Source organism: Lissotriton helveticus, chromosome 5_1 (assembly GCF_964261635.1).
Source record: "Lissotriton helveticus chromosome 5_1, aLisHel1.1, whole genome shotgun sequence".
In the NCBI taxonomy this organism is placed as follows: Eukaryota; Metazoa; Chordata; class Amphibia; order Caudata; family Salamandridae; genus Lissotriton; species Lissotriton helveticus.
This window is the reverse complement of record NC_136065.1, coordinates 295,958,388-295,985,659: the sequence shown is the minus strand read 5'-3', so window position 1 is coordinate 295,985,659 and position 27,272 is coordinate 295,958,388. Positions and strand designations below refer to the sequence as shown.

General features: G+C 49.4%; 1 protein-coding gene across 9 annotated transcripts in view; it reads right to left on the bottom strand.

Annotated features, from left to right (window-relative positions):
• The window catches only part of CASZ1 (castor zinc finger 1), a 212,123-nt gene that overhangs the window by 98,908 nt on the left and 85,943 nt on the right, over positions 1-27,272 (bottom strand). For all 9 annotated transcript variants that reach the window (XM_078642245.1, XM_078642250.1, XM_078642246.1 and 6 more), the window contains exon 2: positions 7,087-7,614. In XM_078642245.1, coding sequence (XP_078498371.1) covers positions 7,087-7,614 — 528 coding nt within the window. The remainder of the gene's footprint in view (positions 1-7,086; positions 7,615-27,272) is intronic.

Sequence of the window (27,272 nt, the reverse complement as noted above, 5' to 3'; positions counted from 1 at the left end):
TTGCTGATGGTGAACGGCACAAGGCTTTGACTCCCGGCCTTAATATGTGAAAACAGAAGAAATCTGCTAAATAATTACAAATAAGTGTGCCTTTGGATATTTAGGAACCGCCATATGCCATTCACCAGCAGCAGGGAAAACGTGGCCATTTTCTACAAAAAGCCCTTTGTAGTAAGGTTATACAGCCCTGGAAGATCCATGGGGGTTCAAGCTGCCCTTCTCTAGAAGATCACAAGATTGCTCGGAGTGTGTGGCTGCTCTAGTTGAGTTGTAGTTCACAAAGTCTGTCTCTGGCATTTTCCAGTGTGGGAAAGGTTGACTGACTCTGCTAGATCTCTGAATGGCTCAAGCTGTTCTGATTATTCCCAGAGTGGCCCAAATTGCTCTGCGCTGGTAGATCCCCTGGTGCCTCAAGGTGTGCAGCTCTAGTGGATGCCTATTGTAGATATTTATGGCTGGAGCGCAAACATATCCCTGTATTGGAGCTGGCAACAGGATGGCTCAGGCTTCTGTCATGCTTGCCAAGTACAGGGTGCCTGGGGAAGTGAATAAGTGAGGTATGCCTTTGCGCAATGAAGTATCTATCATGTCCCAATCGTCTAGAACCAGAAATGGCTTGGACTAACCTCAAAACGTGGGCTATATATGGAGGACACTGAAAGAGGATGAACTATGAGGTTAACAATATTAACTTTAGGGTCTATGCAGGGCGGCTGCTAATTCCTTCTCACTGCCATAAAGACACTTGTCAGGGACTATGGCAACCTATCTACCTTCTAGAGAATCCCCGAACCATCTCCCAATTTTCTACATCCAAGTTAAAGTTTACAGTAAGCAAAGTAGAAAAGGGAGGTCCGCTACCCCAAAGTGTTTTCCACCACAATCAGAGCTTCAGACACCTCAAGATATGTTCAAGGGGCCTGCTGCAAACCAGTGTATCAAATTGTTAATGCTCTGCTGGTTTTTACACTGAGGTGCCTCTTGCGGACATCATCTGTATGAATTTATCAGGTCTGTTAACATGTCTTGTCAACCAATTCCTTGAACATATCAGCCACGGCCCAGCGCGCGCTCTCCACATACTAGCAGAGATCAATGTGGCCAAGAATGTCAGCTAAGGCCCAGAAAGTCACTACTGCCACTTAGATGTCAGCCATGCTGCCATTCTTCTGCCTGGGTGTGCATCTGTAAACTGTTTGGCAAAGGAATGTATTATTTGCCTGTAATACTGCCTGTCCACATTCCTATATATTACACATTCACATACTTGTTTGAATACGGCTAAATAAAAGGAAAGGATCTTGAACGTTAAATACACATGGCAGTGTACAGTCTGCTGCTAATTTATAAAATGTTATACCCACTATTAGTGCCCCAATAATGGCATATAAGCTATGAAAGTTGCTGTGCATTAGATTTTCTAAACGCATATTTAGTGATTACTGTCCTTGCCTTGGCGTGGATGTGAATGGCTGAAAGATACCAATGCTGGATAAGGAAAATCTTTCTTACTTGTAACCATGAGTTGGCAGTATGGGTCTACTGAGGCTTCATGCGATGCATAATTCTGCTAAGTACTGCTAGGCTCGGAAAATTGCAAGTTGTTTACATCGAAGTTTTTCTATTTGGGTGTTGGCTTCCTGTGCCATTAGAATGACTCATCCCTATGTCATCGTGAAGTTCACAATGCACTGTGACACAAACTTCACTTTAGATGTCTTTTCTGCCATTCCGGCTCAGAACGAGATTTTATTGCGCAAGTGGAGAACAAAGAATATATCTATGGTAAAGGTTGCTAAATTATTATTCTCCTGTATGCTCACCAACTCCAGTTAGGAAGGATAATTTATAGATCAATATACGATTGACAATTGAATAGTGAGCTGTAGGTACCTTAGATGAGGCTCAAAGGGTGCTTCAAAAGTTGTCTGGTCAACTGCGTGCCAAGTGTTTCCTACAACTCCAGGCCATGTCTGGGGAAGACATGGACCGACTTACAAGTAGAAGTTCAGACGTGCAAAAAGTGAGCGTTGGTCAATAGGACTTTTGGGGTTTGTACCCCTCTCCTGAAGGACAGCGGTCCATTATATCTTACAAAACAGCGTCTGAAGTACCATATGAGCCACTTTGAGACCCCTGATTAAACAGCATGCTAGAATTTACAGGCAGCGCAAAAAGGTAGGATTGAAATAGAAGTAACTTGATTTCAAAATGCTGCCTATGGACTCTGACTCATAGAAATCTTTGAAGCGTCCAATGAATAAAGAAGTATGTACCATTTACGTTCTATAGAAATCTACAGAGTACCCATTTATGGATGTTTGTCAAGATGGATTACAATGTTACCCTCCTTAACTTCTACAACCACAACAATGCTATATTTATTCATCAGTGGCAAATGCTACATTGATCTAAAATCCCCAGTTTTCTTTTTCGAAATGAAACTAGGGGCATTGTTGTTTTATGTTCAACCACCTTTCAAGCGTTGCTAAGTTTGGAGGGTAGCGAAATGATTCTGTGAATAAGCAGCTAGAAATAACTACTTGGAGTAAAGCTCGAGTTGACGTTGAGCAGCCAAGATGAATAGTGTTGCATGCCTAGTTTCAAGTATTTCTATTGTACATCTAGCAATTGCAACCAGAAATAGAGATATTTCTATTCCTGCTGACGTGGTGTATGGAGGGAAGGTTACACTCATGTAAAGGATTTGAGTTCAGTCTTGCCTACCTGAGGCCTCTGGGAAAGCCTGTAGTACTCCCTCCTACCCCCCCCCCCCCCCCAGCCTTATTGTAGGTTGATGACTCTATGCTGTATAATTCTGCTATTAGTAAGAGTTTCAACTTTTAGGCAGGCTGATCACTACAGGTCTGCTGAAATTCTATTTTGGGAACATATGGACTTTTGGGACGAGTTGCCTGTGGCCCTTGTTGTGACTATCTCTGGTTTTACGGAGTTGAGAGCTTCAAGTATATATTTACTGAGCAGTAAACCATTTCTAAACTACATGGTAAGAACATTTAGCATTCACCCTAAATCTACTGGCTTTAAATGGAGCCAGTTTTTTCAGAAGTATGCTGTAGTCATCTGTTGGAACATCATATGGGCATCCCACCGAATGCCAAATACATGGCACAATGTGAACCTGACCCACCATACGTCCAACTTTTTGAGACATTCAGTATCTAACAATCTTGTCCCAGAATTATTTGCGTTGAGCTGCTCTTTTTTTAATGAAGCTGGGAAAGGTGTTCTTTTCATCTACGTTAATTTATTTATTTATTTAATTTATTTATAAAGTTTTATATAGCGCGAACATGATCCCGAAGGATATCAGAGCGCTTTACAATAATGGGCAAAACTCACTCATCTCCACTTCTCTCAAAGTTTAAAATGCATACGATTTGACATAAATCCGGTGCAAGGAATATAAGTGGCTCTCCTTCTGGTGCATTACAGCCTATAGCCTTAAGCAGCCACATGGGTCCCTTTTACTTGGACGGGTTTAAGTCACAAGTGATTGGGAAGGAGCTTCCTGTCAAACACAAGAAAAGGACCCACAGCCTTCTAAGACTGAGCCTAAATTCAGTTGGGAAAATACATTATTTATAAGCACAAGGAGTCATTCAACATCTTTTGTTAACAGACCGAAGCAACTTCCAGAGCTTTCACACTAACAACTGTAGATTCCCTCCGAGTAGTTACAACATTAAATCTATTGGCTACAAAAGTCAACCCTGCTAAGTTACAGTCCGGGTTCTTCTCCAGGGTTTTGCCGAATAGGCCTAACCCCACGTGCATCTCCCCAAAACCCTATGATGAGGAGCTATATGGGGCACCTGGCACCTGGCTCCTTTGTACGTGGTACACTGCTGCCTCTCGGACCTTTCATCCACTGCCCCTCCAGCCTGGAGGCGGCTAGGAGCGCTCATCGCCTAGGGCTGATGGGGTCTGAGATTACTGTGTTGTGCTGGGAGTGTCTCCGCTTCTCCTGTGAGGCTAGAGGCCTCTGTGCTCACAGGGTGATGCTGGGGGGATGTCTCTGCTTTTCCTGTGAGGCTTGTAGCATCTGTGCTCACAGAGTGAGGCTGGGGGGGGGGGGGGGGGGGGGGTCTCCGCTTCTCCTGTGAGGCTAGAGGCCTCTGTGCTCACAGGGTGATGCTGGGGGGATGTGTCCGCTTTTCCTGTGAGGCTGGGGGCATCTGTGCTCGCAGAGTGGGGCTGGGGGTGAGTCTGCTTTTCCTATGAGGCTGGGGGCATCTGTCCTCAGAGTGGAGCTGGGGGTGTCTCCTCTTTTCCTGTGAGGCCGGGGGCATTTGTGCTCACAGTGTGGGGTTGGGAGTGTCTCCACCGTTCCAGTGAGGCTGGGGGCATCTGTGCTCACAGTGTGGGGCTGGGGGTGTCTCCGTATTTCCTGTGATGCTGGGGGCATCTGTGCTCACAATGTGGGGCTGGGGCTGTCTCCGCATTTCCTGTGAGGCTGGGGGCATCTGTGATTACATCACAGTGTGGGGCTGGGGGTGAGTCTGCTTTTCCTGTGAGGCTGGGGGCATCTGTGCTCACAGAGTGGGGCTGGGGGTGAGTCTGCTTTTCCTGTGAGGCTGGGGGCATCTGTGCTCACAGAGTGGGGCTGGGGGTGTCTCCGCATTTCCTGTGAGGCTGGGGGCATCTGTGATTACATCACAGTGTGGGACTGGGGTGTCTCCGCTTTTCCTGTGAGGCCGGGGCATTTGTGCTCACATTCTGGGGCTGGGGGTGTCTCCGCCATCCCTATGAGGCTGGGGGCATCTGTGCTCACAGAGTGAGGCTGGGGGTGTCTCCGCCATCCCTATGAGGCTGGGGGCATCTGTGCTCACAGAGTGGGGCTGGGGGTGTCTCCGCCATCCCTATGAGGCTGGGGGCATCTGTGCTCACAGAGTGAGGCTGGGGGTGTCTCCGCCATCCCTATGAGGCTGGGGGCATCTGTGCTCACAGAGTGGGGCTGGGGGTGGATGTGCTCCCCGTGTGTGGGGCCGTGCTAACCTTGGGCTGGAAGAGAAGGGCTTCCCTATCACAGCAACTGAAGGTCACATTTCTTTTCATTGATCTCGCAATGTTTGTTAATTACTCTGTCACTGATGTGGCAAAGGATAATTAAACAGTTCTGTTTATATCTTAGATGCATAATTATGTGCCCTGTCAGTAAGCTTGTTGGCGAGAGACTCCCCACCCTCCTTTCCCCAGAGAGGAGCAGACAACTCAACCAAGACACCCATGCTCAGGGGTAATGAAGGACGCTCGGGTGACTAACAGTGTCAGCTATGCAGATTCGGGCCCTGAGCTGGGGGAATGGGCAGATGCACCTCACCTCTCGGAGTCACAGCTGTCAGCAAGGCTCCTCCAGTCTCGGCTGTAGCACTTTAAACCCCTCTTCTCCCTCCAAGGACAGCACCTACGGTATTCTGGAGCCACATTCCACCGTGCTTCCTTCCTACAATATCCGCCATTGCGGATTCTACAGCGTCCGCAACTTTGGTGCTTCTAGCCTACATGCGCGGTACCTGGACAAACGTAACTACGCACCCTTCACTCCGTGGCATTTTGCTTTCAAAGGCAGTGGGTACATCACTACAGAACCAAACTGGCAAGAGGTCTCTACTTAACAAGGTCAGTTCCTAGAGCACTCTACCCTCTCACTTAGGGGTGGATTGGAAAGCTTCTAGCAGTCCTGCAGGAAGTCGTGAGTACCCCGGTCGAATGTCCCTTGCACATCCCTCCATACTTCGGAGTAGGAGCAGTAGAGAGGGGGTTTTAACAAGCCAACATTGTTTTAATGGTGATTGGGAGAGATGTGATGCAGGTTTCATATTTAAGGATGACAACAAGGAGCCTCGCTAACTCCTACAGGGGAGGCAGCCTTAAACCAGCAATGGACCAGTCTCTGAGCTTTTCATTGCAAGTGATCTGTTGGACGTTAGCTTGAATGTGTTAGTCATCAGCCCATCCGGATCCTTAGTCCTTGGATTTATAGCTCGAAGAGTATCACCATGATGATGCTAGAGGCCCTAGTCCAGGACTACCTGCCTACAAGGGCTGCACCTATACAAACTTCGAGTATGGAGTGTTATATGTACATGGCAATTCCTACAAAGCACCATTTCAGAGCTCCATCCGCTTTCCTGCTTGTCTAGGTTGTGTCTTTCATTGGCTTCTAGCCCTCCTGCTTCTCTGGCTACTCTCATTTCCCCTACGTGCTGTTATGGATAACTTAACTATAACTACCAGTCTCTGCTATGAATGCCTCACGTGACCATGGGCTAAGGCTCTCCACTTCCTGTTATATCGCCTCAGCAGATTATTCATGCTAGAACTACTATCTTTGACTGTGTATTTAGACGAAAAATACATGATCTACTCATGCTTAGGCTTTCTGTTCTAATGCGTATTCTGCACACCTTTTCCGTCCATGCAGATCAATCTGCTCAGACCACATACAACTGCACTTCTAAGATCTTGTATGTCCAGAAGGGCTTTGCTCTGGTACGGGTCACTAATCAAATCTTGTATGGCTTAACACTTTCCAGCAGCAGGATTTTTGAGCAGATATTTGGCTTTTGCCCAAGGCTCATTAAGAACCTCTTTGTGTTCTGCTATACCACAGAATTCCATGAGTAAACTCACTGACATCCTGTTGTCTAATTTAATCAGCAACTGCTTAGGTGTAATAGTAGCATTTATAGAGAAGTCTAATTTCTCCATGACTCCTCTCCTGTTCACCACCACTATGCTCAAGCTCAAAACACCACCATCCCTATGTCAGCTGCACAAACCATCATCCATAATTTCCCTATCCCAATTTGCCCTGTTGACTTTTCACCACTGCTTAAGCGTTATCTGCTGCCTCCTCTGTTCTCTCTTCATTTGCATTCATCTTATATGCCCAATACTGGCCAGGATTGGTAAGGTCTTGGTGAAACTTTCATCTATTACTTTAGCCCCCCCCCCCAAATATTTTTATGCCACACTTGGTGTTGATATACAACAGTGGTGTTAGCTCTACTTCGCCTCTTTTGCTGTATTCAAAATGTCTCCAAGAAGAAGGTTTCTTACCTGAAGGTGTGAGGCTGGCTGGCTTGACCACTGCCTCCCCCGGTGCCGTCATGCTCTCCTCCTTGGCAATGGCTCCATTTGAATCCCTGCTCCCAACACAGTTGCCGCCCTGAGACCCTTGAGGAGCTGCTGGGTCATCTGCATTGTCCTCATCATCACTGCAGCCTTTTGGTTGTACCATGTATACCCCTTCAGGGGGTGCCTCGCTATTTTCGGTCTTCCTTCGGCCCAGGTGCTCATCCGTGTACTCTCCATTCACCCACCTCTCAATAACTTCCCTTCTGCGTTTGTCCTCATCTAACCTCTGAACAACATTGAGTCCTTGCAAGAGTGTTGTCTCGAGGGGCTGCTGTTTCTCACAGCTCTCTGGCAACCTGGGGTCTGCATCCAATGTCACGTCAGACCCTATGTCTGAACAAACCTGGCGGCTCAGCTTGGCACAGATGGCATTGACTTTCAGGCCACCTTTACGCCTAGCAGCCATCTTAGATTTTCCTGAGGTTGTGTCAGTGCATATGGTTCTTTCACCTGTAAACAGAAAAACGAGAGGTAACATAGTTTGTTTATTAATTTAATGGGACACTAAAATGTAGCCTTCTATCCACTTCACATTGCAAAGCTATCAGAAGCACACCCTCAGGGTCACTACGGATGGGATACTCCATGACTAGTAATTCAAGGCCCTCTAGTACACTCACAGCCTGTACTCCTGAGCACTGTACAAGTCACACTCTGTACTTCAAGTCCAATGTCAACCATTGTCTGTACTTCAAGGTTTCTACTATTCATGGTACCACTTTCAGGGTCCTGTTAGCGAAGACCTGCAATCCAAGTACATAGACATGTGCTCCAGTGCTCTTCTATCCACAGCCTGTATTGCAAGGACCGCAACTACCCAAGAACTCTAATGCGGGTACACTTACTATACACAGACTGGGCTACAGGATTACACACTAACCACAGCATGTCCTCCTAAACCAGTTCTCCAATGCCTCCACCTAATCATGGCCAATACTCAAGGCACCCTGCTGTTGATGACATATAATTTTTAAGTCAACCTAATAGCAATGACCTATATTTCAAGGTCCTGCCCCCACCCATGGCCACGGATGCCTTCTCTTTCCAAGGATCTTTACTCAATATCACTGTGCTATATGAATTCCTAAAAGCCACTGCATAAACTGCAAGGCTAACTATGACCTACTGCTGGTATTCCCAACCCACCCCACCACAACCCACATCTGTCTTAAAGGAGCTTACTACACAAGTTTATATAGCACAACACGCTATTACTCTTAAAACTGCAGGGTCTCGTACTCCCAACCCCCTTTGATCTACTATCCATAGTCTGAACTGAATGGCACCTTCACATAATACCTTTGCTATACCCAAATGGTACAGTTTGAGTTCCATATTAGCTATGCCAATACTCCAGGGGTTCCTACTAACCTGACACTAACATGATGCAGGCGCCCTTCACACATCCAGGGAGGCGGACATTTTATATCCATTTGTTTGTGTCGCAAGGGCACTAGTGAGTTACGTGGGCGATCCCATGAGCACAAGGATAGCCGAAAGGCACATGAATCTGTATGTCTACCCTATTGTTTGGTGCCAGCCTCTACATGTTCTGCCCCAATACTGCTTGTGTATTGGAGAGTGTCTATTTAATATTTTGTTCCGCTAGAATGCGAATCAGTTGCCGAAACACACTTGAGAACCTTTCAAATTCAATACAGGACAGGGAAATTGCAACATATAATTACCAATACCCTCACTTTCTCACCCGAAGTTGTGGAATTTCAACATTATAAAAACAATTTAAAAAAATTACTTGATTGACATACGAAAATTAGCACAAGACTTAAAACTTAAATATTAATTAACAAGAATTCTAAAAAATAACACAAGTCCCTAAACTGTTTAAAAAAGAAAACTAAAAACCTGCGTTTTTTAGAGCGACATACATTTCACATGGACACGAACAACCAGGATGAAGTTCCTGATGGATACATGTGCAAGAGATACGGTTATCCCCTTTTTTATTTATTTAAATAAAAATGTTTCTACTAATTATGCTGTACAGAGTTTTTGCATGTTTCTCACTTTGAATTAGGGCCCAGATGTATCAGATCTTTGAGATGTCCTTGCGTGGCTTTGTAAAGAAACAACGCAACACAGTGGCTTGAACTGTTACGTTACACTTCATGCTGGGAGGCGTCCCATGGGTGGGGCATGGGTGCTCCCACGCATCCACCCATTCCCTGATTTACTAAAGCTAGTAAACCTGGGAGTGCGTCAAAATCCTACGCTTTCCCCAATGAGGCATAATGAGGAGAAACATCTTTATTTCTCTTTACTTCCTCTTTCACACATACAAAGATGAAAATGCCTTTAACCCCTTCCACACAGGGCTAATTTCACCACGGTGCGGGGGGGAGGGGCTGCGCGCAGTGCCGCGGTGCTCGTGATGAGCCCAGCTCGTCATGCTGCACAGTGGAGCTGTGCTCATGACGAGCTGGGCTCATCACGACTCCGCCCACTGCAATAGAACCCCCGCACAGGCGGGGAATTAGCCGCGCATGGGAGTGCCGCGGCTGTTTGAGCACAGCTCCACTGTGCCTCATGTCAAGCTGAGCTCGTCATAAGCATAGAAGGGGTTAAAGGTTGTTTTTGTGCACAAAGGTATACCTTTGCAGGAAGGTGTACCATTCTGCACTAAAAGCAATCCTGCCCGTAACGCAGACACCCTTGCACTATGGTACAAGGAAGGGTGCCTGCTTTGGCGCTAGGCAGCACACAGTGCGCCAGCGCAAGGCGAGAGCAGAAATGCTCCATTTCTTTGTAAATATTGTGCATTTCTGCTCTCTCCCTTTCTTGCAATGCAGCAACTTTTTTAGCTTCCCTGCGTTGCGTGAATGATTAGTAAACATGCCCCTAGATTTTTTCTGCAGTGAAATGAAGGGGAAAAAAAGTTCAATGTTAACCACAGTGACATAACAGAGAATACAAATGTAGAGTTGATACACCTAGGGCGAAAGCAAAGAACAAGGATTGTGTGACATCCTGCTGGGGAATTTAGAGCCAGTAATGAGTGGAACATCGAGAGAGGGCGTGGAGAGTTAGGAATGGGTAATAATCGGTTGGGAAAACTAATTTCAGGCAAAAGTTGAAAATGAGTAGAGAGGTTTGTAACTTAAAAAATAAAAAATTTAGGTTTGGGGATAAATTTAAAATTAGATTCAGGCATCGAGATTGACTGCCATTGCATCTTACTTTTCTTCTTATATGCATGATATCACGGAAACCCTACAAACATATCAGCTAGTAAGAATTGACTCAATGGTTTTCACATGCCCTTATACTCTCTGAAAACCTTCCAGCCCACACCTGTCTTCCCATAAGCCTCCTTCTGCCCCTCACCAGCTTCAGCCTATCTGCCCTTTCAAAACCTTCCAACTGGTACTGGACCAGCCTCTGCTCCCCTTTCCTATCTTCTCAACAACCTCTGCCTGCTCCTTACATTCCTCTTATTGCCCTATCTGAGCCTTTACTCAGCAATCTCTCTGCTTCTTACAATCTGGTGCCAGCCCAATCCGAGCCAATGGCTGACCTCAGACCAGTGCCTGCTACCCTTCCCAATCCTGTGCCTGCCCCGCCCACCCGGCCTGCCTATCCCTTGAATGACCTCTGCTTGACCCTTCGCAAGCCTGTTCTATTCCCTCACAAGACAGCACCTGCCCCACGCCAATCTCTGCAACACTGATATGGCTGGGTCCACCCTGAGAAAGAATGATGTGCAAATTAACGATGGGTTGGGTGCAGCCCTCAGTATTTACCAGTGGCTGGGATTAATTCAAGAATTCCATCCACCACTGTTTTGTATACTTCTTGCTACCCCAGCACTAGTCACTGTCCTCTCACAGATCTGCCTGCCCACGAATCAACCTCTGCCTGCTACCTTACTAGCTTCTGTTTATTCTCTCAACAACCTCTATCTGCATCTCACAAGACTGTGCAAGCCTCTATATTAACCTCCACGTGCCCGCTGGCCTCTGCCAGACTTCTCGCCAACCTTTGGACACCCTCCCAATTCTCCGCCCGAATCTTAAGCCTCCATCTCCATCCTGCATATGATCCAAGGTCTCTTCTGGTGCATTGCCCTTCTGGCTTCCCATCCAATCCTCTGACACGTCCACAGATAAGCTCGGCAACCTCAGTAGGGTGACCTTAGTACGAGTTCCCCAGGGGCAGACCTTTTATGTAGCAGATACCCCTACAATGAGTGAGGGTCCTGCTAGTAAGACTGGAGTATCCTCAAGTCTTTTCTTCAACAAATGTAATCAATGCTTCAAATGCTTAAAAATGCTTGGCACCCTCCGTCAAAAAAAGAGTATAGTGGTTAATCTCAGGACAATATGTTGTCAGAGAGCATCAGAACTATGGTCCATTCCTTGTTAGATAGAAGAAATGTGCTAAACATGGGCGCACTTCCCATAGGAAATTAACATCTTATTCAATAAAATCATGGTTGGGGCGCAAAGCTCAATGCTACTGGATGTCGATTGTGCACACCGAGATCTCAAACTTTGTCATCCTCTGTCAGACAAGAGCATCATGGGCAGCTTGGGATCACTTCTGATCAAGGAGGGATGTGGAAAATCCAAGCTCACCCTCTGGAAATGAATCTTCGAGGGTTACCAATGATCACTTGTTGTCGAACAAGTGGTTTGTAGGATACCAGGGCTAACTATCTTGCAGGCAAGAATAACATTTATAAGAGGATCTCACTCCCCATCAGACACGAGCATTGTGTTCCGGCTAAGCTCAGTCCCTTCCTCTCTGGACAGTAACTTTATTGGTAACTGCTCCTCATTTGGTGTCAGATCGGAGTATTTTGAGGTACACGTCCTGTCTAAGTGGAGCAGTGTGGGCAACCTGGCAGCCCTCCACATCCATCCAAAACAAAAGCATTACTGGCCCACCCCCTTGCAGACAGGTGCACCATGGGTAATCAGGCCCGCCCTGCAGGACCGGTCAGACCACTCTCCGCTCTTACTTAATGTTTAAGATTGCTTGCTCATATAAACAGCCACGTTTATTTTATTCTCTCAAACATAAATGCTTTTAATTTACATCTTTATAAGGAAGTCGTTTGTAAATCTTACCTGTCAAAGGGTTTCATCTCTTTCCCAGTCCAAACTCTCAGCTCCTGTATTTACAAAGGGAGCTTCCGCTTCAAACAATGCAAGAGTTTAAACTTCAGAGCAGGGGACTTTTCCTGTGGGGGTTTTAAAGTATCCACCAATCAGCCTGTGCTTGCCTGGAGTTTCCGGAAAGGCACGAAAATAGGAGATCCTCTGATCTGACGGCATAAGGAAAGGTCAAAACTAGGCATAACTGTGACCAGTAAGAGGAACGGTATAGGCCACTAAGGGCCAGATGTAGGTAAAACTTATTTACCGATTCTTAATTACCGAATTTTACCTTTTCGGTAATTAAGAATCGGTAAATAAGAAGTGGGGGTATGTAGGAACATCCAGATGTTCCAGTTACCGAATCGTTAAGAATCGGTATTTACCGATTCGGTAAATACCGACCGGTAATGCTCCATTCATTCCTATGGGCTTTGAAGCCCATAGGAATGAATGGGGCATTACCGGTCGGTATTTACCGATTCGGTAAATACCGATTTTGACAAGGGGGCAGGGGGTGTCACTTTGACACCCTCTAGCACCCCCACAAAAGGTTCGGGGGCCATATGGCAGGCATACCTGCCCTAAGGGCAGGTCTGCCTGTCATATGGCACAGGTGTGCATGCACACATGTGCATGCACACCTGAATCGGTATTTTAACATCAAATACAATTTGATGGTAAAATACCGATTTTGTAGGCCTTGTGGGACTCAGAAGAGTCCCACCTACATATCAATTTTACCGATTCTGTAAATATACCGGTCGGTAAATTTACCGACCGGTATATTTACCGAATCGGTAAAATTACTGATTTTCCCTGTTTACCTGCCCCTACATATCAAATGCCAAATACCGGTCGGTAACGGCCGAATTCGGCCGTTACCGACCGGTAAAACCCTACCTACATCTGGCCCCAGGTCTTTTAGAGCCTGTGATTAGCACACTGGGCATTGTGGACTTCAACATATCCATAAAAGCACCGCTGATCTGCAGAAGACTCCTGTACGGCAAGGTTACAGCCAACCTGGACAGAAACCACCACAGCTTTGTGAACAAGAGCAACATGGAAGGTGCCAAACCATCAAAGCTATGATCAGCAAGAGGACCCTGTTCGTCCTCATATCAGGAAATCCTTTAATTAGGAAGTGAATGGAAGAGAAAGTCACCAAATCTAGGAAAGCCTGAAATTAGACTGAGTTTCAAAACCGACTTCCAAAAATAGAAGAGCATGTGATCGGTGCAGACTCGAGATAGACTGCCTGATCTATTTGAGTCTATAATTGGCTGAAGTCTCAAGATAGAAGTAGAAACTGTGAAAAGTATGTATTTGGTGGGCGACATGAGGAAAACACTGACCATAGAAGTGAGCGCTTGGAGAACTTAGACAGGTAGCCAAACCATAGGGTTTGTGGTAGGAGGGCTGTAAACTGGAAGAGTTTGTCACAAACAAAGGGCTGGCATCAAACATTGAACAGCGTATGAGGGACCAAAAGCTGCAGGAAGGCAATTCACCAGGATAGCCTATGACGGGTCAAAAGCATGAGACCGAGACTTAGATTGATTGGCAAGAGGATTCCGTAAGATAAACACTTCGCATAGCCTGTATTTGACAAGACTCCAAAAAGGTGCCAAGCTCTGGAGAGAGACCCTGATCGGCAAGTGAAACAAAGAGGCTGTAAAAACGTAGCGAGCAAGGGACTAGCAAGTGGATCTAGGAAAGTGCTAGGTGTAGATGGATCCATGACCAGCAAGATGCCTGATGAAAATACCAAATCAGGAGATCTTGTGACAAGAAATGAGACTAAGGAAGGAGCCAATCCTAAAAGAGCAAGTGATGTGCAAGACACGACACCCAGGAGAAGCCATGATATGAAGGAGCCAGACCAACATAGTCTGTGGTCAGCATGAAACTTGAAGAAGGGGCCGTACCGATCACAATAGTCCGTGCTCAGCTGAAGGCTGCTAGAAGGCACCACATAAATAGGAGTTAGCAACTTGCAGAGGTAAGGAGGAGAGAAACCAAAGTAGGAGTACGTGTTCTAGATCCGATACTTGGGAAGGGACCAAGACTAAGAAAACTGCTAGAAAAGCCTGCGATCCGCAAGAGGCTTGAAGCACACCTGGAAAGAAGAGCAAACGTCAGTGCCATCCATGGGATTCACTTCTCAAGGGCATGCTCACAAGCCTTGCACTCACGCAACCAAGCCATCACCACAACCTGTGTGCTGATATTCCTGAGATAACCCACTCTATGCCATATATTAACCAACCATTCACTGAGACATATCAGTCTGCACAGTGATATAATGGATCAGGAAAAGAAGGGCAGGTCCAACAGGACTTGAGGCAATGGCCTGTTCCTCTGGATTGAGAGGATGGGAAGCAGATGTTCTAACTATCATTGGCTCTTCCTCCATTTATAACAGCAGTGGTGATTCCCTTTTAATTCCAATTAAGTACGCCGTCCCTCTAACTTTAGAGGTAGTGGTCATTTCCTCTGGTACAAGTGGAGAATACAATTTTCCCAGCTACTATGGCAAGGGCACTATTCTTCTACTCGAGAGGCAGAGGCCTTTGCTCTGGTGGAACCCATCCTGTCTTCTCTCTTTTTCTGGAGGTACTGACACTGCACAGTTGTGCTGTCTTCGTCCAGTGGTGCTCCTGCTATAGAAGCAGAAGTCAACCCCCTCTACATGTGGAGGTAAGGGCCTAGAAGAAAGGGCCATCATTGCTTCTAGCCCTTGAAAAATTGAGGGGGTTGGAGGCAATGATGGCCCTTCCTTCTGGCCCTAGAGGCAGGGGATTTTCCTTCATCCTGGAAGTTGTGACAAGTTCCACCATCTTTACCCTCCAGCTTTGGAAACCTTCTCACGAAAACGTAGTGATCATTATCTCTTGTCTTTGCAGCAATGTGGCTCGTCCCTCTCTAGAGACAATGGTCCTTTCCTCCACAGACAACTTCGTCATCTACTGGAGCAGTGGCCAAGTGGCAGGAAGCCCACTTGTCTGTTTCATCTGGCTATAGAGATAGTAGACTCCACCCCCCTCCCCTTTGCATCTAGACATCCTGTCCTTATCCTCTGTCGGCACAGGAAGAGGTCTTTCTTTCCATCTGTACAGTCAATGGTCATTTCTTCATCCTCTGGAGGTTGATCTACCTCTAATGAAAAGGCCCTTTCCTCCACCACTAGAACCCATGACTCTTTTTGCTGGCTCTAGGACCTTTCTTGTGGCCCTCTCCATCTCTGGAGGTAGAGGCTGTGTCCCTGGCTCAAGGGATAGCGGCGCTTAGAGGCAGAGGCCCTTTACACTGCCTTCGAAGCAGAGCCACTTTCTTGTACCAGCTCTTTCCTCAAGGCCTAGAGACAGTGCCCTTTTCTCTGCCTACATCAGGCTGCTGTGGGCTCATCCCTCCCCCCAGTTTATCAATAAAACACTTTATTGCTTTTAGTCCAGGAAATGACCTTGGAACAGAGCTGTGCGTGTCTCTCCTTATCGACCTTGGAGCCTAAACAGGCTGCTCTAGCCTTCATCCTCTTGTGTTCATACATGAGCTGCTCCAAACTTCCTGCAATACTACCCCTATGCAGGCTGCTCCTACCCCTATGCAGGCTGCTCCTTCCCCTATGCAGGCTGCTCCTTCCCCTATTCAGGCTGCTCCTACCCCTCCACAGGCTGCTCCAAACTTCCTGCGATCCTACCTCTACGCAGGCTGCTCCTACCCCTATGCAGGCTGCTCCTACCCCTATGCAGGCTGCTCCTACCCGTACGCAGGCTGCTCCTACCCCTATGCAGGCTGCTCCTACCCCTATGCAGGCTGCTCCTACCCCTACGCAGGCTGCTCCTACCCCTACGCAGGCTGCTCCTACCTCGTACGCAGGCTGCTCCTACCCCTATGCAAGCTGCTCCTACCCCTAACCGGTTCTCGGAAGCTTGTTTCCGGTCCAGGGAAGGCATGGCTTGGCAGTTCGGGCTGGACTGTTCCCATGAGGCACAGGGTCAGACTGATTTGCATATGGCCATGTCTGAACTGGGGTGGCAGAGTGGGCTAAAGAACGGTGATGGATTAAACTCAGATCTTTTGACTGGGTGTGAGTGTTTGATTGGTTCAGATGCTCCGTCCATCACCACCCCCTTTTGTACTGCCTACCCCTATGCAGGCTGCTCCTACTCCTAAGCAGGCTACTCTTATCCCTCCACAGGCTGCTCCAAACTTTCTGCGATCCAACCCCTATGCAGGCTACTCCTACCCCTACACACGTTGCTCCAACCTTCCTGTGCGCCTACTTCAGAATATGCTGTTGTAACCATTCTCCTCTACTACTCCCAAACAGACTGTTCTGCCGGTCTTCCTCTCCTACAAGCGCTGTCCCTACTCCTACACGGGGTGTTCCAACCTTCTTCCTACTCCTGCAGGGGCTGCCTCTACTCCTACACAGGCTGCTCTAATCTACCCACGGCTGCTCCATGTCATCTCTTGCTTCTCTACTGGGTCCAACACCGGCTACACCGGACCGCGCACGTGGGGTACCGTAGTGGCATGTAAGAGTGGAGCGTGGTGAGAAGCGTGCAAGTGTTTATGGTAGGAACAGGCTCGCAGAGTTGCCCATTATTGGACAACCGCAGTTTGCCTTGTGTGCGTTAGTGCGCCCGGTAAGTCACGGGCACTTTCCACGCAAGTGCCGCCTGCTTCGCTTTTTCTCGCACATGAAATAGAAGTACATCCGCATATTTAAGACTCGAGTCTGCTATTGGCACGAAACCCCAGCTCACGTGGAGCCTCGTGACCCGCGTGTATTTGTACCCACGGTGTTTGCAGGAACTACGCTAAGTTCGCGAGAACAAAACGGCGCGCACATTCTTGGGAGTGCGAGGAAGCAAGATGGAGTCATTTACACAAAAAGAGCAATCATAGGGACAGACACCTTCTTTGTTTTGTATTGTACTGCACGCTGTTTTGGGCATTATTTAAATGCAGCAGGTATGGTACTGTGCTTTATGCTGCGCACTACATGCTTTTTGGCATTATTTAAATGCAGCAGGTACGGCACTGCGCTTTGTGCTGCACGCTCCGCGCTCTCTGGCATTGCTTAAATGCAGCAGGTATGGCATTGCATTTTGTGCTGCGCGCTCCGCGCTCTCTGGCATTGATTAAATGCAGCAGGTATGGCACTGAGCTTTGTGCTGCGCACTACATGCTTCTTGGCATTATTTAAATGCAGCAGGTATGGCACTGCGCTATGTGCTGCCCGCTACGCGCTCTTTGGAATTATTTCAATGCAGCAGGTACGGCACTGCGCTTTGTGCTGCGCGCTACGCACTCTCTGGCATTGTTTAAATGCAGCAGGTATGGCACTGCGCTTTGTGTTGAGCCCTCTGCGCTCTCTGGCATTGATTAAATGCAGCAGGTACGGCACTGCACTTTGTGCTGCGTGCTACGCGCTCTTTGGCATTATTTCAATGCAGCAGGTACGGCACTGCGCTTTGTGCTGCGTGCTATCTGGCATTGATGAAATGAAGCAGGTATGGCACTGTGCTTTGTGCTTCGCGCTTTCTGGCATTCGTTAAATGCAGCAGGTATGGCACTGAGCTTTGTGCTTCGCGCTCTGCGCTCTCTGGCATTGATTAAATGCAGCAGGTACGGCACTGCACTTTGTGCTGCGTGCTACACGCTCTTTGGCATTATTTCAATGCAGCAGGTATGGCACTGCTCTTTGTGCTGCGTACTATCTGGCATTGATGAAATGAAGCAGGTATGGCACTGCTTTGTGCTTCGCGCTTTCTGGCATTCGTTAAATGCAGCAGGTATGGCACTGAGCTTTGTGCTTCGCGCTCTGCGCTCTCTGGCATTGATTAAATGCAGCAGGTACGGCACTGCACTTTGTGCTGCGTGCTACACACTCTTTGGCATTATTTCAATGCAGCAGGTATGGCACTGCTCTTTGTGCTTCGCGCTTTCTGGCATTCATTAAATGCAGCAGGTATGGCACTGAGCTTTGTGCTTCGCGCTCCACTCTCTCTGGCATTGTTTGAATGCAGCAGGTATGGCACTGCGCTTTGTGCTTCGCGCTCTCTGGCATTAAATGCAGCAGGTATGGCACGGCGCTTTGTACTGTGCGCTACGCGCTCTATGGCATTGTTTAAATGCAGCAGGTACGGCACTGCGCTTTGTGCTGCGCGCTCTCTGGCATTGATTAAATGCAGCAGGTATGGCACTGCACTTTGTGCTGCATGCTACACGCTCTCTGGCATTGATTAAATGCAGCAGGTATGGCACTGCACTTTGTGCTGCGCGCTCTCTGGCATTGATTAAATGCAGCAGGTACGGCACTGCACTTTGTGCTGCGTGCTACGCGCTCTTTGGCATTATTTCAATGCAGCAGGTACGGCACTGCGCTTTGTGCTGCGAGCTATCTGGCATTGATTAAATGAAGCAGGTATGGCACTGTGCTTTGTGCTTCGCGCTTTCTGGCATTCATTAAATGCAGCAGGTATGGCACTGAGCTTTGTGCTTCGCGCTCTGCGCTCTCTGGCATTGATTAAATGCAGCAGGTACGGCACTGCACTTTGTGCTGCGTGCTATGCGCTCTTTGGCATTATTTCAATGCAGCAGGTATGGCACTGCTCTTTGTGCTGCGAGCTATCTGCCATTGATTAAATGATATATTATGAATAGAGGGGTTCGACCCATGTGGTCAATGGGACCTGGGTAATACGTTAAGATATATAAAGGGGTCCCTGACCAAACACACAACACTAAGAGATATTATTTAATTATTTAAACAAGACACAAATGATGGTGAACAGTGTTTTTATTATCACTGTACCAGAAAAAACATGTATTATTTTTGCGATTGCTAGTGCAGTATACAAAATTACAGTGCGCCCACAAAAGAGAGGGGAGGGGGGGTGCAAGGGAAGGGGTGTGTTTCAATTAGTTAACATCACTAATCAAAAAAATCATTAAGCACCAATACACAAGCTGAAAACATTATCATTGATCCATATGTTGGAGATCAAGAAAACACACATGTTGAGCAGCAGAACATGTCACATAAAACAGAAACTCCTGTGATGATTATTATTATCAATCTTGGGTTAAGGAGTTCTTGTAGGTAGATGGTGGTCTACGTTTCGACCCAAAGGTGTAGGATACTTGATCCTTACTCGCGGGTCTTCATCAGGACGTGGGGGGAGGTGAAGGAAAGGGTGGGGCTGTGTCCTGGTCTTGATGCCAGGACAGGATATATGGATTTGTAACCGCTTTACTGGGACACGGGCGTTCATCCGAGGGGATTAGTACATCAAACCCTCAGAAGGAGCAGTCACAGCACGTCACCTTCGCAGTAAAAATATGCTTCGTAGCGCGTCCAAAACGTGGATCGCGCACCGTGGACCGCCGTCCGTGGTCGGTCAGAGAATGAGCCAGCGTCAGCGCGTGTCCCAGTAAAGCGGTTACAAATCCATATATCCTGTCCTGGCATCACCTCCCCCCACGTCCTGATGAAGACCCGCGAGTAAGGATCAAGTATCCTACACCTTTGGGTCGAAACGTAGACCACCATCTACCTACAAGAACTCCTTAACCCAAGATTGATAATAATAATCATCACAGGAGTTTCTGTTTTATGTGACATGTTCTGCTGCTCAACATGTGTGTTTTCTTGATCTCCAACATATGGATCAATGATAATGTTTTCAGCTTGTGTATTGGTGCTTAATGATTTTTTTGATTAGTGATGTTAACTAATTGAAACACACCCCTTCCCTTGCACCCCCCCTCCCCTCTCTTTTGTGGGCGCACGGTAATTTTGTATACTGCACTAGCAATCGCAAAAATAATACATGTTTTTTCTGGTACAGTGATAATAAAAACACTGTTCACCATCATTTGTGTCTTGTTTAAATAATTAAATAATATCTCTTAGTGTTGTGTGTTTGGTCAGGGACCCCTTTATATATCTTAATTGATTAAATGAAGCAGGTATGGCACTGTGCTTTGTGCTTCGCGCTTTCTGGCATTCATTAAATGCAGCAGGTATGGCACTGATCTTTGTGCTTCGCGCTCCACTCTCTCTGGCATTGTTTGAATGCAGCAGGTATGGCACTGCGCTTTGTGCTTCGCGCTCTCTGGCATTAAATGCAGCAGGTATGGCACGGCGCTTTGTACTGTGCGCTACGCGCTCTATGGCATTGTTTAAATGCAGCAGGTATGGCACTGCGCTTTGTGCTACGCGCTCTCTGGCATTGATTAAATGCAGCAGGTACGGCACTGCACTTTGTGCTGCGTGCTACGCGCTCTCTGGCATTGATTAAATGCAGCAGGTACGGCACTGCACTTTGTGCTGCGTGCTACGCGCTCTCTGGCATTGATTAAATACAGCAGGTATGGCACTGCGTTTTGTACTGCGCGCTACTCGCTCTCTGGCATTGTTTAAATGCAGCAGGTATGGCACTGCGCGTTTTTCTGCGCAATACACGATACGTAGTCTTTATTATTGTTTAAATGCAGCAGGTATGGTGAAGCACAGACTTTCCATTAGGACACAGCGCCCCGGGTCCCGGCCACACCTCCATGACACTCTGTCCATGGATAGGCTGTGGCGCCCGGCGAAGGATCCCTTCCAGGGGAAGCCCAACGACACTTATGCCCGTGTCGGGCAGATGGGGGGGGGATCGTGGCGGGCCAATTTAGGTCACTCTGCCCAGGCCCACGTCCTCTTCCCTTCTGCGCCGGCACTGCGACCTGTGGAGTGTCATTATTTCACTCACCCGCCCATCCTTTTGAGGTGGAAGTTAGAAAAGCGTGGCGGTAAGGAGGCTTCATAGATTGACTTACATCATTAAGGGGAGTCCTCCTGCCTAATCCCTAGGCCAGTTCTGATGGGATAAACTCACATCTAGTTGCACACTATGCACATGGTGTTATCCTACACCTTATAAATTATACAATATCAACTCTGTATCCCTAGGCCAGCACTGAGGGTGAGAGACGGTAAGCTCACCCCAGAGAGAATGGGTAAACCGGCTGGGGGGCGAGGGCACCAGGATATAAACTAGGGCATGGGGCTGTTGCCCCTGTTTATACCCTACAAGCACCCCCATTGGGACTGCCTGGTGGTGGAGGGGTGGGCCCCTAGGGTTGCAGACAAGGAGCAGATGGCAGGGGCTCACCTCTCAAGGACGCAGGTGGGTTGCACCTGCATGGTTCTCATTTGGGGGCGCGAGCCTGAAGGCCCCTTGGTGCTGGAGTGATAATTAACATGTCTTCTGTAAAAAATTAGATTCTGCCATTTTTTTGTTTGATGAAGCACTTGCTTGCAAATATTAAATTTGATAATGTTTTTAATTTCAATTTCATATAGGAATTTGAATATGCAAATATATGTATTGTCATGTTTATTGGTGAAGATTATTTGTAATAAACATGGCCTCTTTTCACCCACAATGCTTGATGGCATATCATTGATTTGTGGGATTTATGGAGGTGGGTCAGGGACAACCTAGGGGTCCAGGTCCTATAGCATTGTGCAATGCAGCAGGTATGGTACTCTGCTTTATGCTGCGCACTACACACTCTTTCATATTATTTAAATGCAGCAGGTGTTGCACTGTGCTTTGGGCTGCGCACAACACGCTCTCTCTCTGGCATTGAGGAATAGCGGCAGATATTGCACTGCACTCTGTTCTGCACTACATGATGTTTGGCGCTGCTTGCACAGCAGCAGGCACTGCACTGTGTTATGCGCTGCATGCTGTTTGGAATTGCTTGCACAGCAACAGCTATTCAGGCAGTTTAGCATTACTGGATCTCCAGGAGGTATTGCACTGTGCTGCGCATTACATTTTGCTTGGCATTGCTTACACAGCGGCAGGTATTGAACAATGCTCTATTATGCACACTACACACTGTTTGGTTTACTGAACGGCAGCAGATATTGCGCTGCGTGTTACATGCTGTTTGGCATTGCTTGCACAGCAGCAGCTGTTGCACAATGTTCTGTTTTGTACACTACGCGCTGTTTGGCATTGCTGAACGGCAGCAGATATTGCACTGCACTCGGTGCTGCGCATTACATGCTGTTTGGCATTGCTGAACGGCAGCAGACATTGCACTGCACTCGGTACTGCGCGTTACATGCTGTTTGGCATTGCTGAACGGCAGCAGATATTGCACTGCACTCGGTGTTGCACGTTACATGCTGTTTGGCATTGCTTGTACAGCAGCAGCTGTTGAACGGCAGCAGATATTGCACTGCACTCGGTGCTGCGCGTTACATGTTGTTTGGCATTGCTTGCTCAGCAGCAGCTGTTGCTCAATGTTCTGTTTTGTACACCTCGCACTGTTTGGCATTGCTGAATGGGCAGCACATATTGCACTGCACTCGGTACTGCGCGTTACATGCTGTTTGGCATTGCTGAATGGCAGCAGATGCTGCGCTGTGTGCTGCGTGTTACATGCTGTTTGGCATCGCTGAACGGCAGCAAATGCGCTGTATGCTACACGTTACATGCTGTTTGAGATTGCTGAACGGCAGCAGACATTGCACTGCACTCGGTACTGCGTGTTACATACTCTTTGGCATTGCTTGCCCAGCAGCAGGTGCTGCACTGCGCTCCCAGCTGCGCCTCCGCTGCTGACAATGACAGCAATGCCATCAGTTGAACTGCAGCAGGCGCAGGCTGCGCTGTCCTCTGTGCTGCGGGCTGTCGTTGGACACGGCCTTGCTGTCTGTGCTTCACTGGTCCTGCAGGAGGCCCGCTGCAGCACTCTGCACTGCTGCCGTGCTGCGGGCTGTCGTTGGACACAGCCTTGCTGTCTGTGATTCACTGGTCCCGCGGGAGGCCCGCTGCAGCGCTCTGCACTGCTACCGTGCTGCGGGCTGTCATTGGACACGGCCTTGCTGTCTGTGCTTCACTGGTCCCGCGGGAGGCCCGCTGCAGCGCTCTGCACTGCTACCGTGCTGCGGGCTGTCATTGGACCCGGCCTTGCTGTCTGTGCTTCACTGGTCCCGCGGGAGGCCTGCTACAGCGCTCTGCACTGCTGCCGTGCTGCGGGCTGTCGTTGGACATGGCCTTGCTGCTGTCTGTGCTTCACTGGTATCGCGGGAGGACCGCTGCAGCGCTCTGCATTGCTGCCGTGCTGTGGGCTGTCATTGGACAAGGCCTTGGTGCCTTTGCTTCACTGGTCCCGCGGGAGGCCCGCTGCAGCGCTCTGCACTGCTTCCGTGCTGCGGGCTGCCGTTGGACACGGTCTTGCTGTCTGTGCTTCACTGGTCCCGCGGGAGGCCCGCTGCAGCGCTCTACACTGCTGCCGTGCTGCGGGCTGTCGTTGGACACAGCCTTGCTGTCTGTGCTTCACTGGTCCCGCGGGAGGCCCGCTGCAGCGCTCTGCACTGCCGCCGTGCTGCGGGCTGTCGTTGGACACGGCCTTGCTGTCTGTGCTTCACTGGTCCCGCGGGAGGCCCGCTGCAGCGCTCTATACTGCTGCCGTGCTGCGGGCTGTCGTTGGACACGGCCTTGCTGTCTGTGCTTTACTGATCCTGCGGGAGGCCCGCTGCAGCGCTCTGCACTGCTGCTGTGCTGCATGCTGTCGTTGGACACGGCTTTGCTGTCTGTGCTTCACTGGTCCCACGGGAGGCCCGCTGCAGCGCTCTGCACTGCTGCTTTGCTGCGGGCTGTTGTTGGACACGGCCTTGCTGCTGTCTGTGCTTCACTGGTCCTGCAGGAGGCCCGCTGCAGCGCTCTGCACTGCTGCCGTGCTGCGGGCTGTCGTTGGACACGGCCTTGCTGTCTGTGCTTCACTGGTCCCGCGAGAGGCCCGCTGCAGCGCTCTGCACTGCTGCTGTGCTGCATGCTGTCGTTGGACACCGCTTTGCTGTCTGTGCTTCACTGGTCCCACGGGAGGCCCGCTGCAGCGCTCTGCACTGCTGCTTTGCTGCGGGCTGTCAGTGGACACGGCCTTGCTGTCTGTGCTTCACTGGTCCCGCGGGAGGCCCGCTGCAGCGCTCTGCACTGCTGCAGTGCTGCGAGCTGTCGTTGGACACGGTCTTGCTGCTGTAATTGCTTCACTGGTCCCGCGGGAGGCCCGCTGCAGCGCTCTGCACTGCTGCCGTACTGCATGCTGTCGTTGGACATGGCCTTGCTGCTGTCTGTGCTTCACTGGTCCTGCGGGAGGCCCGCTGCAGCGCTCTGCACTGCTGCCGTGCTGCGGGCTGTTGTTGGACACGGCCTTGCTGCTGTCTGTGCTTCACTGGTCCTGCGGGAGGCCCGCTGCAGCGCTCTGCACTGCTGCCGTGCTGCGGGCTGTCGTTGGACACGGCCTTGCTGTCTGTGCTTCACTTGTCCCGCGGGAGGCCCGCTGCAGCGCTCTGCATTGCTGCCGTGCTGCGGGCTGTCGTTGGACACGGTCTTGCTGCTGTCTTTGCTTCACTGGTCCTGCAGGAGGCCCGCTGCAGCGCTCTGCACTGCTGCCGTGCTGCATGCTGTCGTTGGACACAGCCTTGCTGTCTGTGCTTCACTGGTCCCGCGGGAGGCCCGCTGCAGCGCTCTGCACTGCTGCCGTGCTGCGGGCTGTCCTTGGACACGGCCTTGCTGTCTGTGCTTCACTGGTCCCACAGGAGGCCCGCTGCAGCGCTTTATACTGCTGCCGTGCTGCGGGCTGTCCTTGGACACGGCCTTGCTGCTGTCTGTGCTTCTCTGGTCCCACGGGAGGCCCGCTGCAGCGCTCTGCACTGCTGCCGTGCTGCGGGCTGTCGTTGGACACGGCCTTGCTGCTGTCTGTGCTTCACTGGTCCCGCGGGAGGCCCGCTGCAGCGCTCTGCACTGCTGCCGTGCTGCGGGCTGTCGTTGGACACGGCCTTGCTGCTGTCTGTGCTTCACTGGTCCCGCGGGAGGCCCGCTGCAGCGCTCTGAACTGCTGCCGTGCTGCAGGCTGTTGTTGGACACGGCCTTGCTGCTGTCTGTGCTTCACTGGTCCTGCGGGAGGCCCGCTGCAGCGCTCTGCACTGCTGCCGTGCTGCGGTTTGTCGTTGGACACGGCCTTGCTGTCTGTGCTTCACTGGTCCCGCGGGAGGCCCGCTGCAGCGCTCTGCACTGCTGCCGTGCTGCGGTTTGTCGTTGGACACGGCCTTGCTGTCTGTGCTTCACTGGTCCCGCGGGAGGCCCGCTGCAGCGCTCTGCACTGCTGCCGTGCTGCGGGCTGTCGTTGGACACGGTCTTGCTGCTGTCTGTGCTTCACTGGTCCTGCGGGAGGCCCGCTGCAGCGCTCTATACTGCTGCCGTGCTGCGGGCTGTCGTTGGACACGGCCTTGCTGTCTGTGCTTCACTGGTCCCGCGGGAGGCCCGCTGCAGCGCTCTATACTGCTGCCGTGCTGCGGGCTGTCGTTGGACACGGCCTTGCTGCTGTCTGTGCTTCACTGGTCCCGCGGGAGGCCCGCTGCAGCGCTCTGCACTGCTGCCGTGCTGCACGCTTCGACGGGACTCTGCACACGACCGAAGGCTGCGCCCCGGGCCTGACGAGGAGCCGACGGCACTGCCGGCTTGTTGCGCCTGGTGCCAAGGAGTCACTGCAGGGCCGGCGGCTCCCCGACCCCAGCGAAGTACCCCCCTCCCGGCCCCGCCAAGGCGCCTGAGCAGGGCGGGGGCTCTTTGAACCTGCGATACCAAAGCCACGGAGAAAGATGGGCACACACTGCTATTACCGCCCTTTATTTGCTTTTATTTATTTGATGTTCTAACTTTGGCAACGTTTGCATTACTTATGTCAACAGAGCTCTGAATTTAAAACAAGAGATAGTAAAACAGAAGGATGGCGAGGGAAAGGGCGGAAGAGGGAGGAGAAACAGCGAAGTAAACAGGTGTGCTTCCTGCTGGGCACATGTGTCTGGGGAGACGGGGCCCCCGCCTTCTCCCCGGTCTGTCAGCATGGCGAGGACGCCTCAAAGATGTGCTCGGGAAAATAACCATTCAAAAAAAACATACAACCGTTCCTCAGCACGAAAAATAAATGAAAAGCACTCGCACAAAAAACAGCAAAGAACCTGCCTTAATTGAACATCTATCCCATCACCCAAGAGGGCAAGCACAAGCTACATCATTAAAAATACAAATTCTAAGCTTCATTTTAGGGTTTAGGGTGTGTGAGGTAAAGGGGGGGTAAAGGTATATTTAGTATTTAGGAATGGGTAGCGATAAAGAGCGGATTCGGCAGTGGGTAAAGGGAGTTAAGGGTAAAATCAGGGTTTCAGGGAGGGAAGTCGTAAAGAGAGGTTAGGAATAAATAACGGGGGAGGGCTGTAGTGTTTATCCCTAAAATAAAAAATGTAGTGTTTATCCCTAAAATAAAAAAAAACAAATAAAAATATATATGTAAATAACAAGAGTATGCATATATGTGTGTGTGTGTGTGTGTGTACACACACACACATATATATATATATATATATATATATATATATATATATATATATATATATATATATATATATATATATATATATATATACATACACACAAATTGTTGGTGGCTATGATCTCCACTGATTGGCAGACTGGCTCTAGGATCTCATCATATGGGTGCAGAGACTCAAACATCTCAGCCAGTGAGTGGGTATGGGGCAGAAATTACAAGCGATGAATAAAGACTGTTCAGTGGAGAGTGGTACATATTTTAGCCAATGGCTGTAAACTACTCATCATGGCTGAGAGAGTTCAGCGAATGAGTGGGTCGCACTTGAGATCTTAGTCTGTGGGTGTAGAACAGGGTCACCCAGTGGGCAAGGGAGGGAGCAGAGATGTCATCCAATGTCCATGACTGTCTCTCCTCCTGAGAAAGTTCTTGGTTATCACTCCAACGATCTGATGAGACATGGAGCGAGTAAATATGCAAATAGGTGATCTGAGACAGGAAGGGGGGGTAAGGTGCACAGAAAAGGGGGGCGGATGGACTGACAGCGGTGATACAAAGCGCCGGGCACAGGCAGAGGAC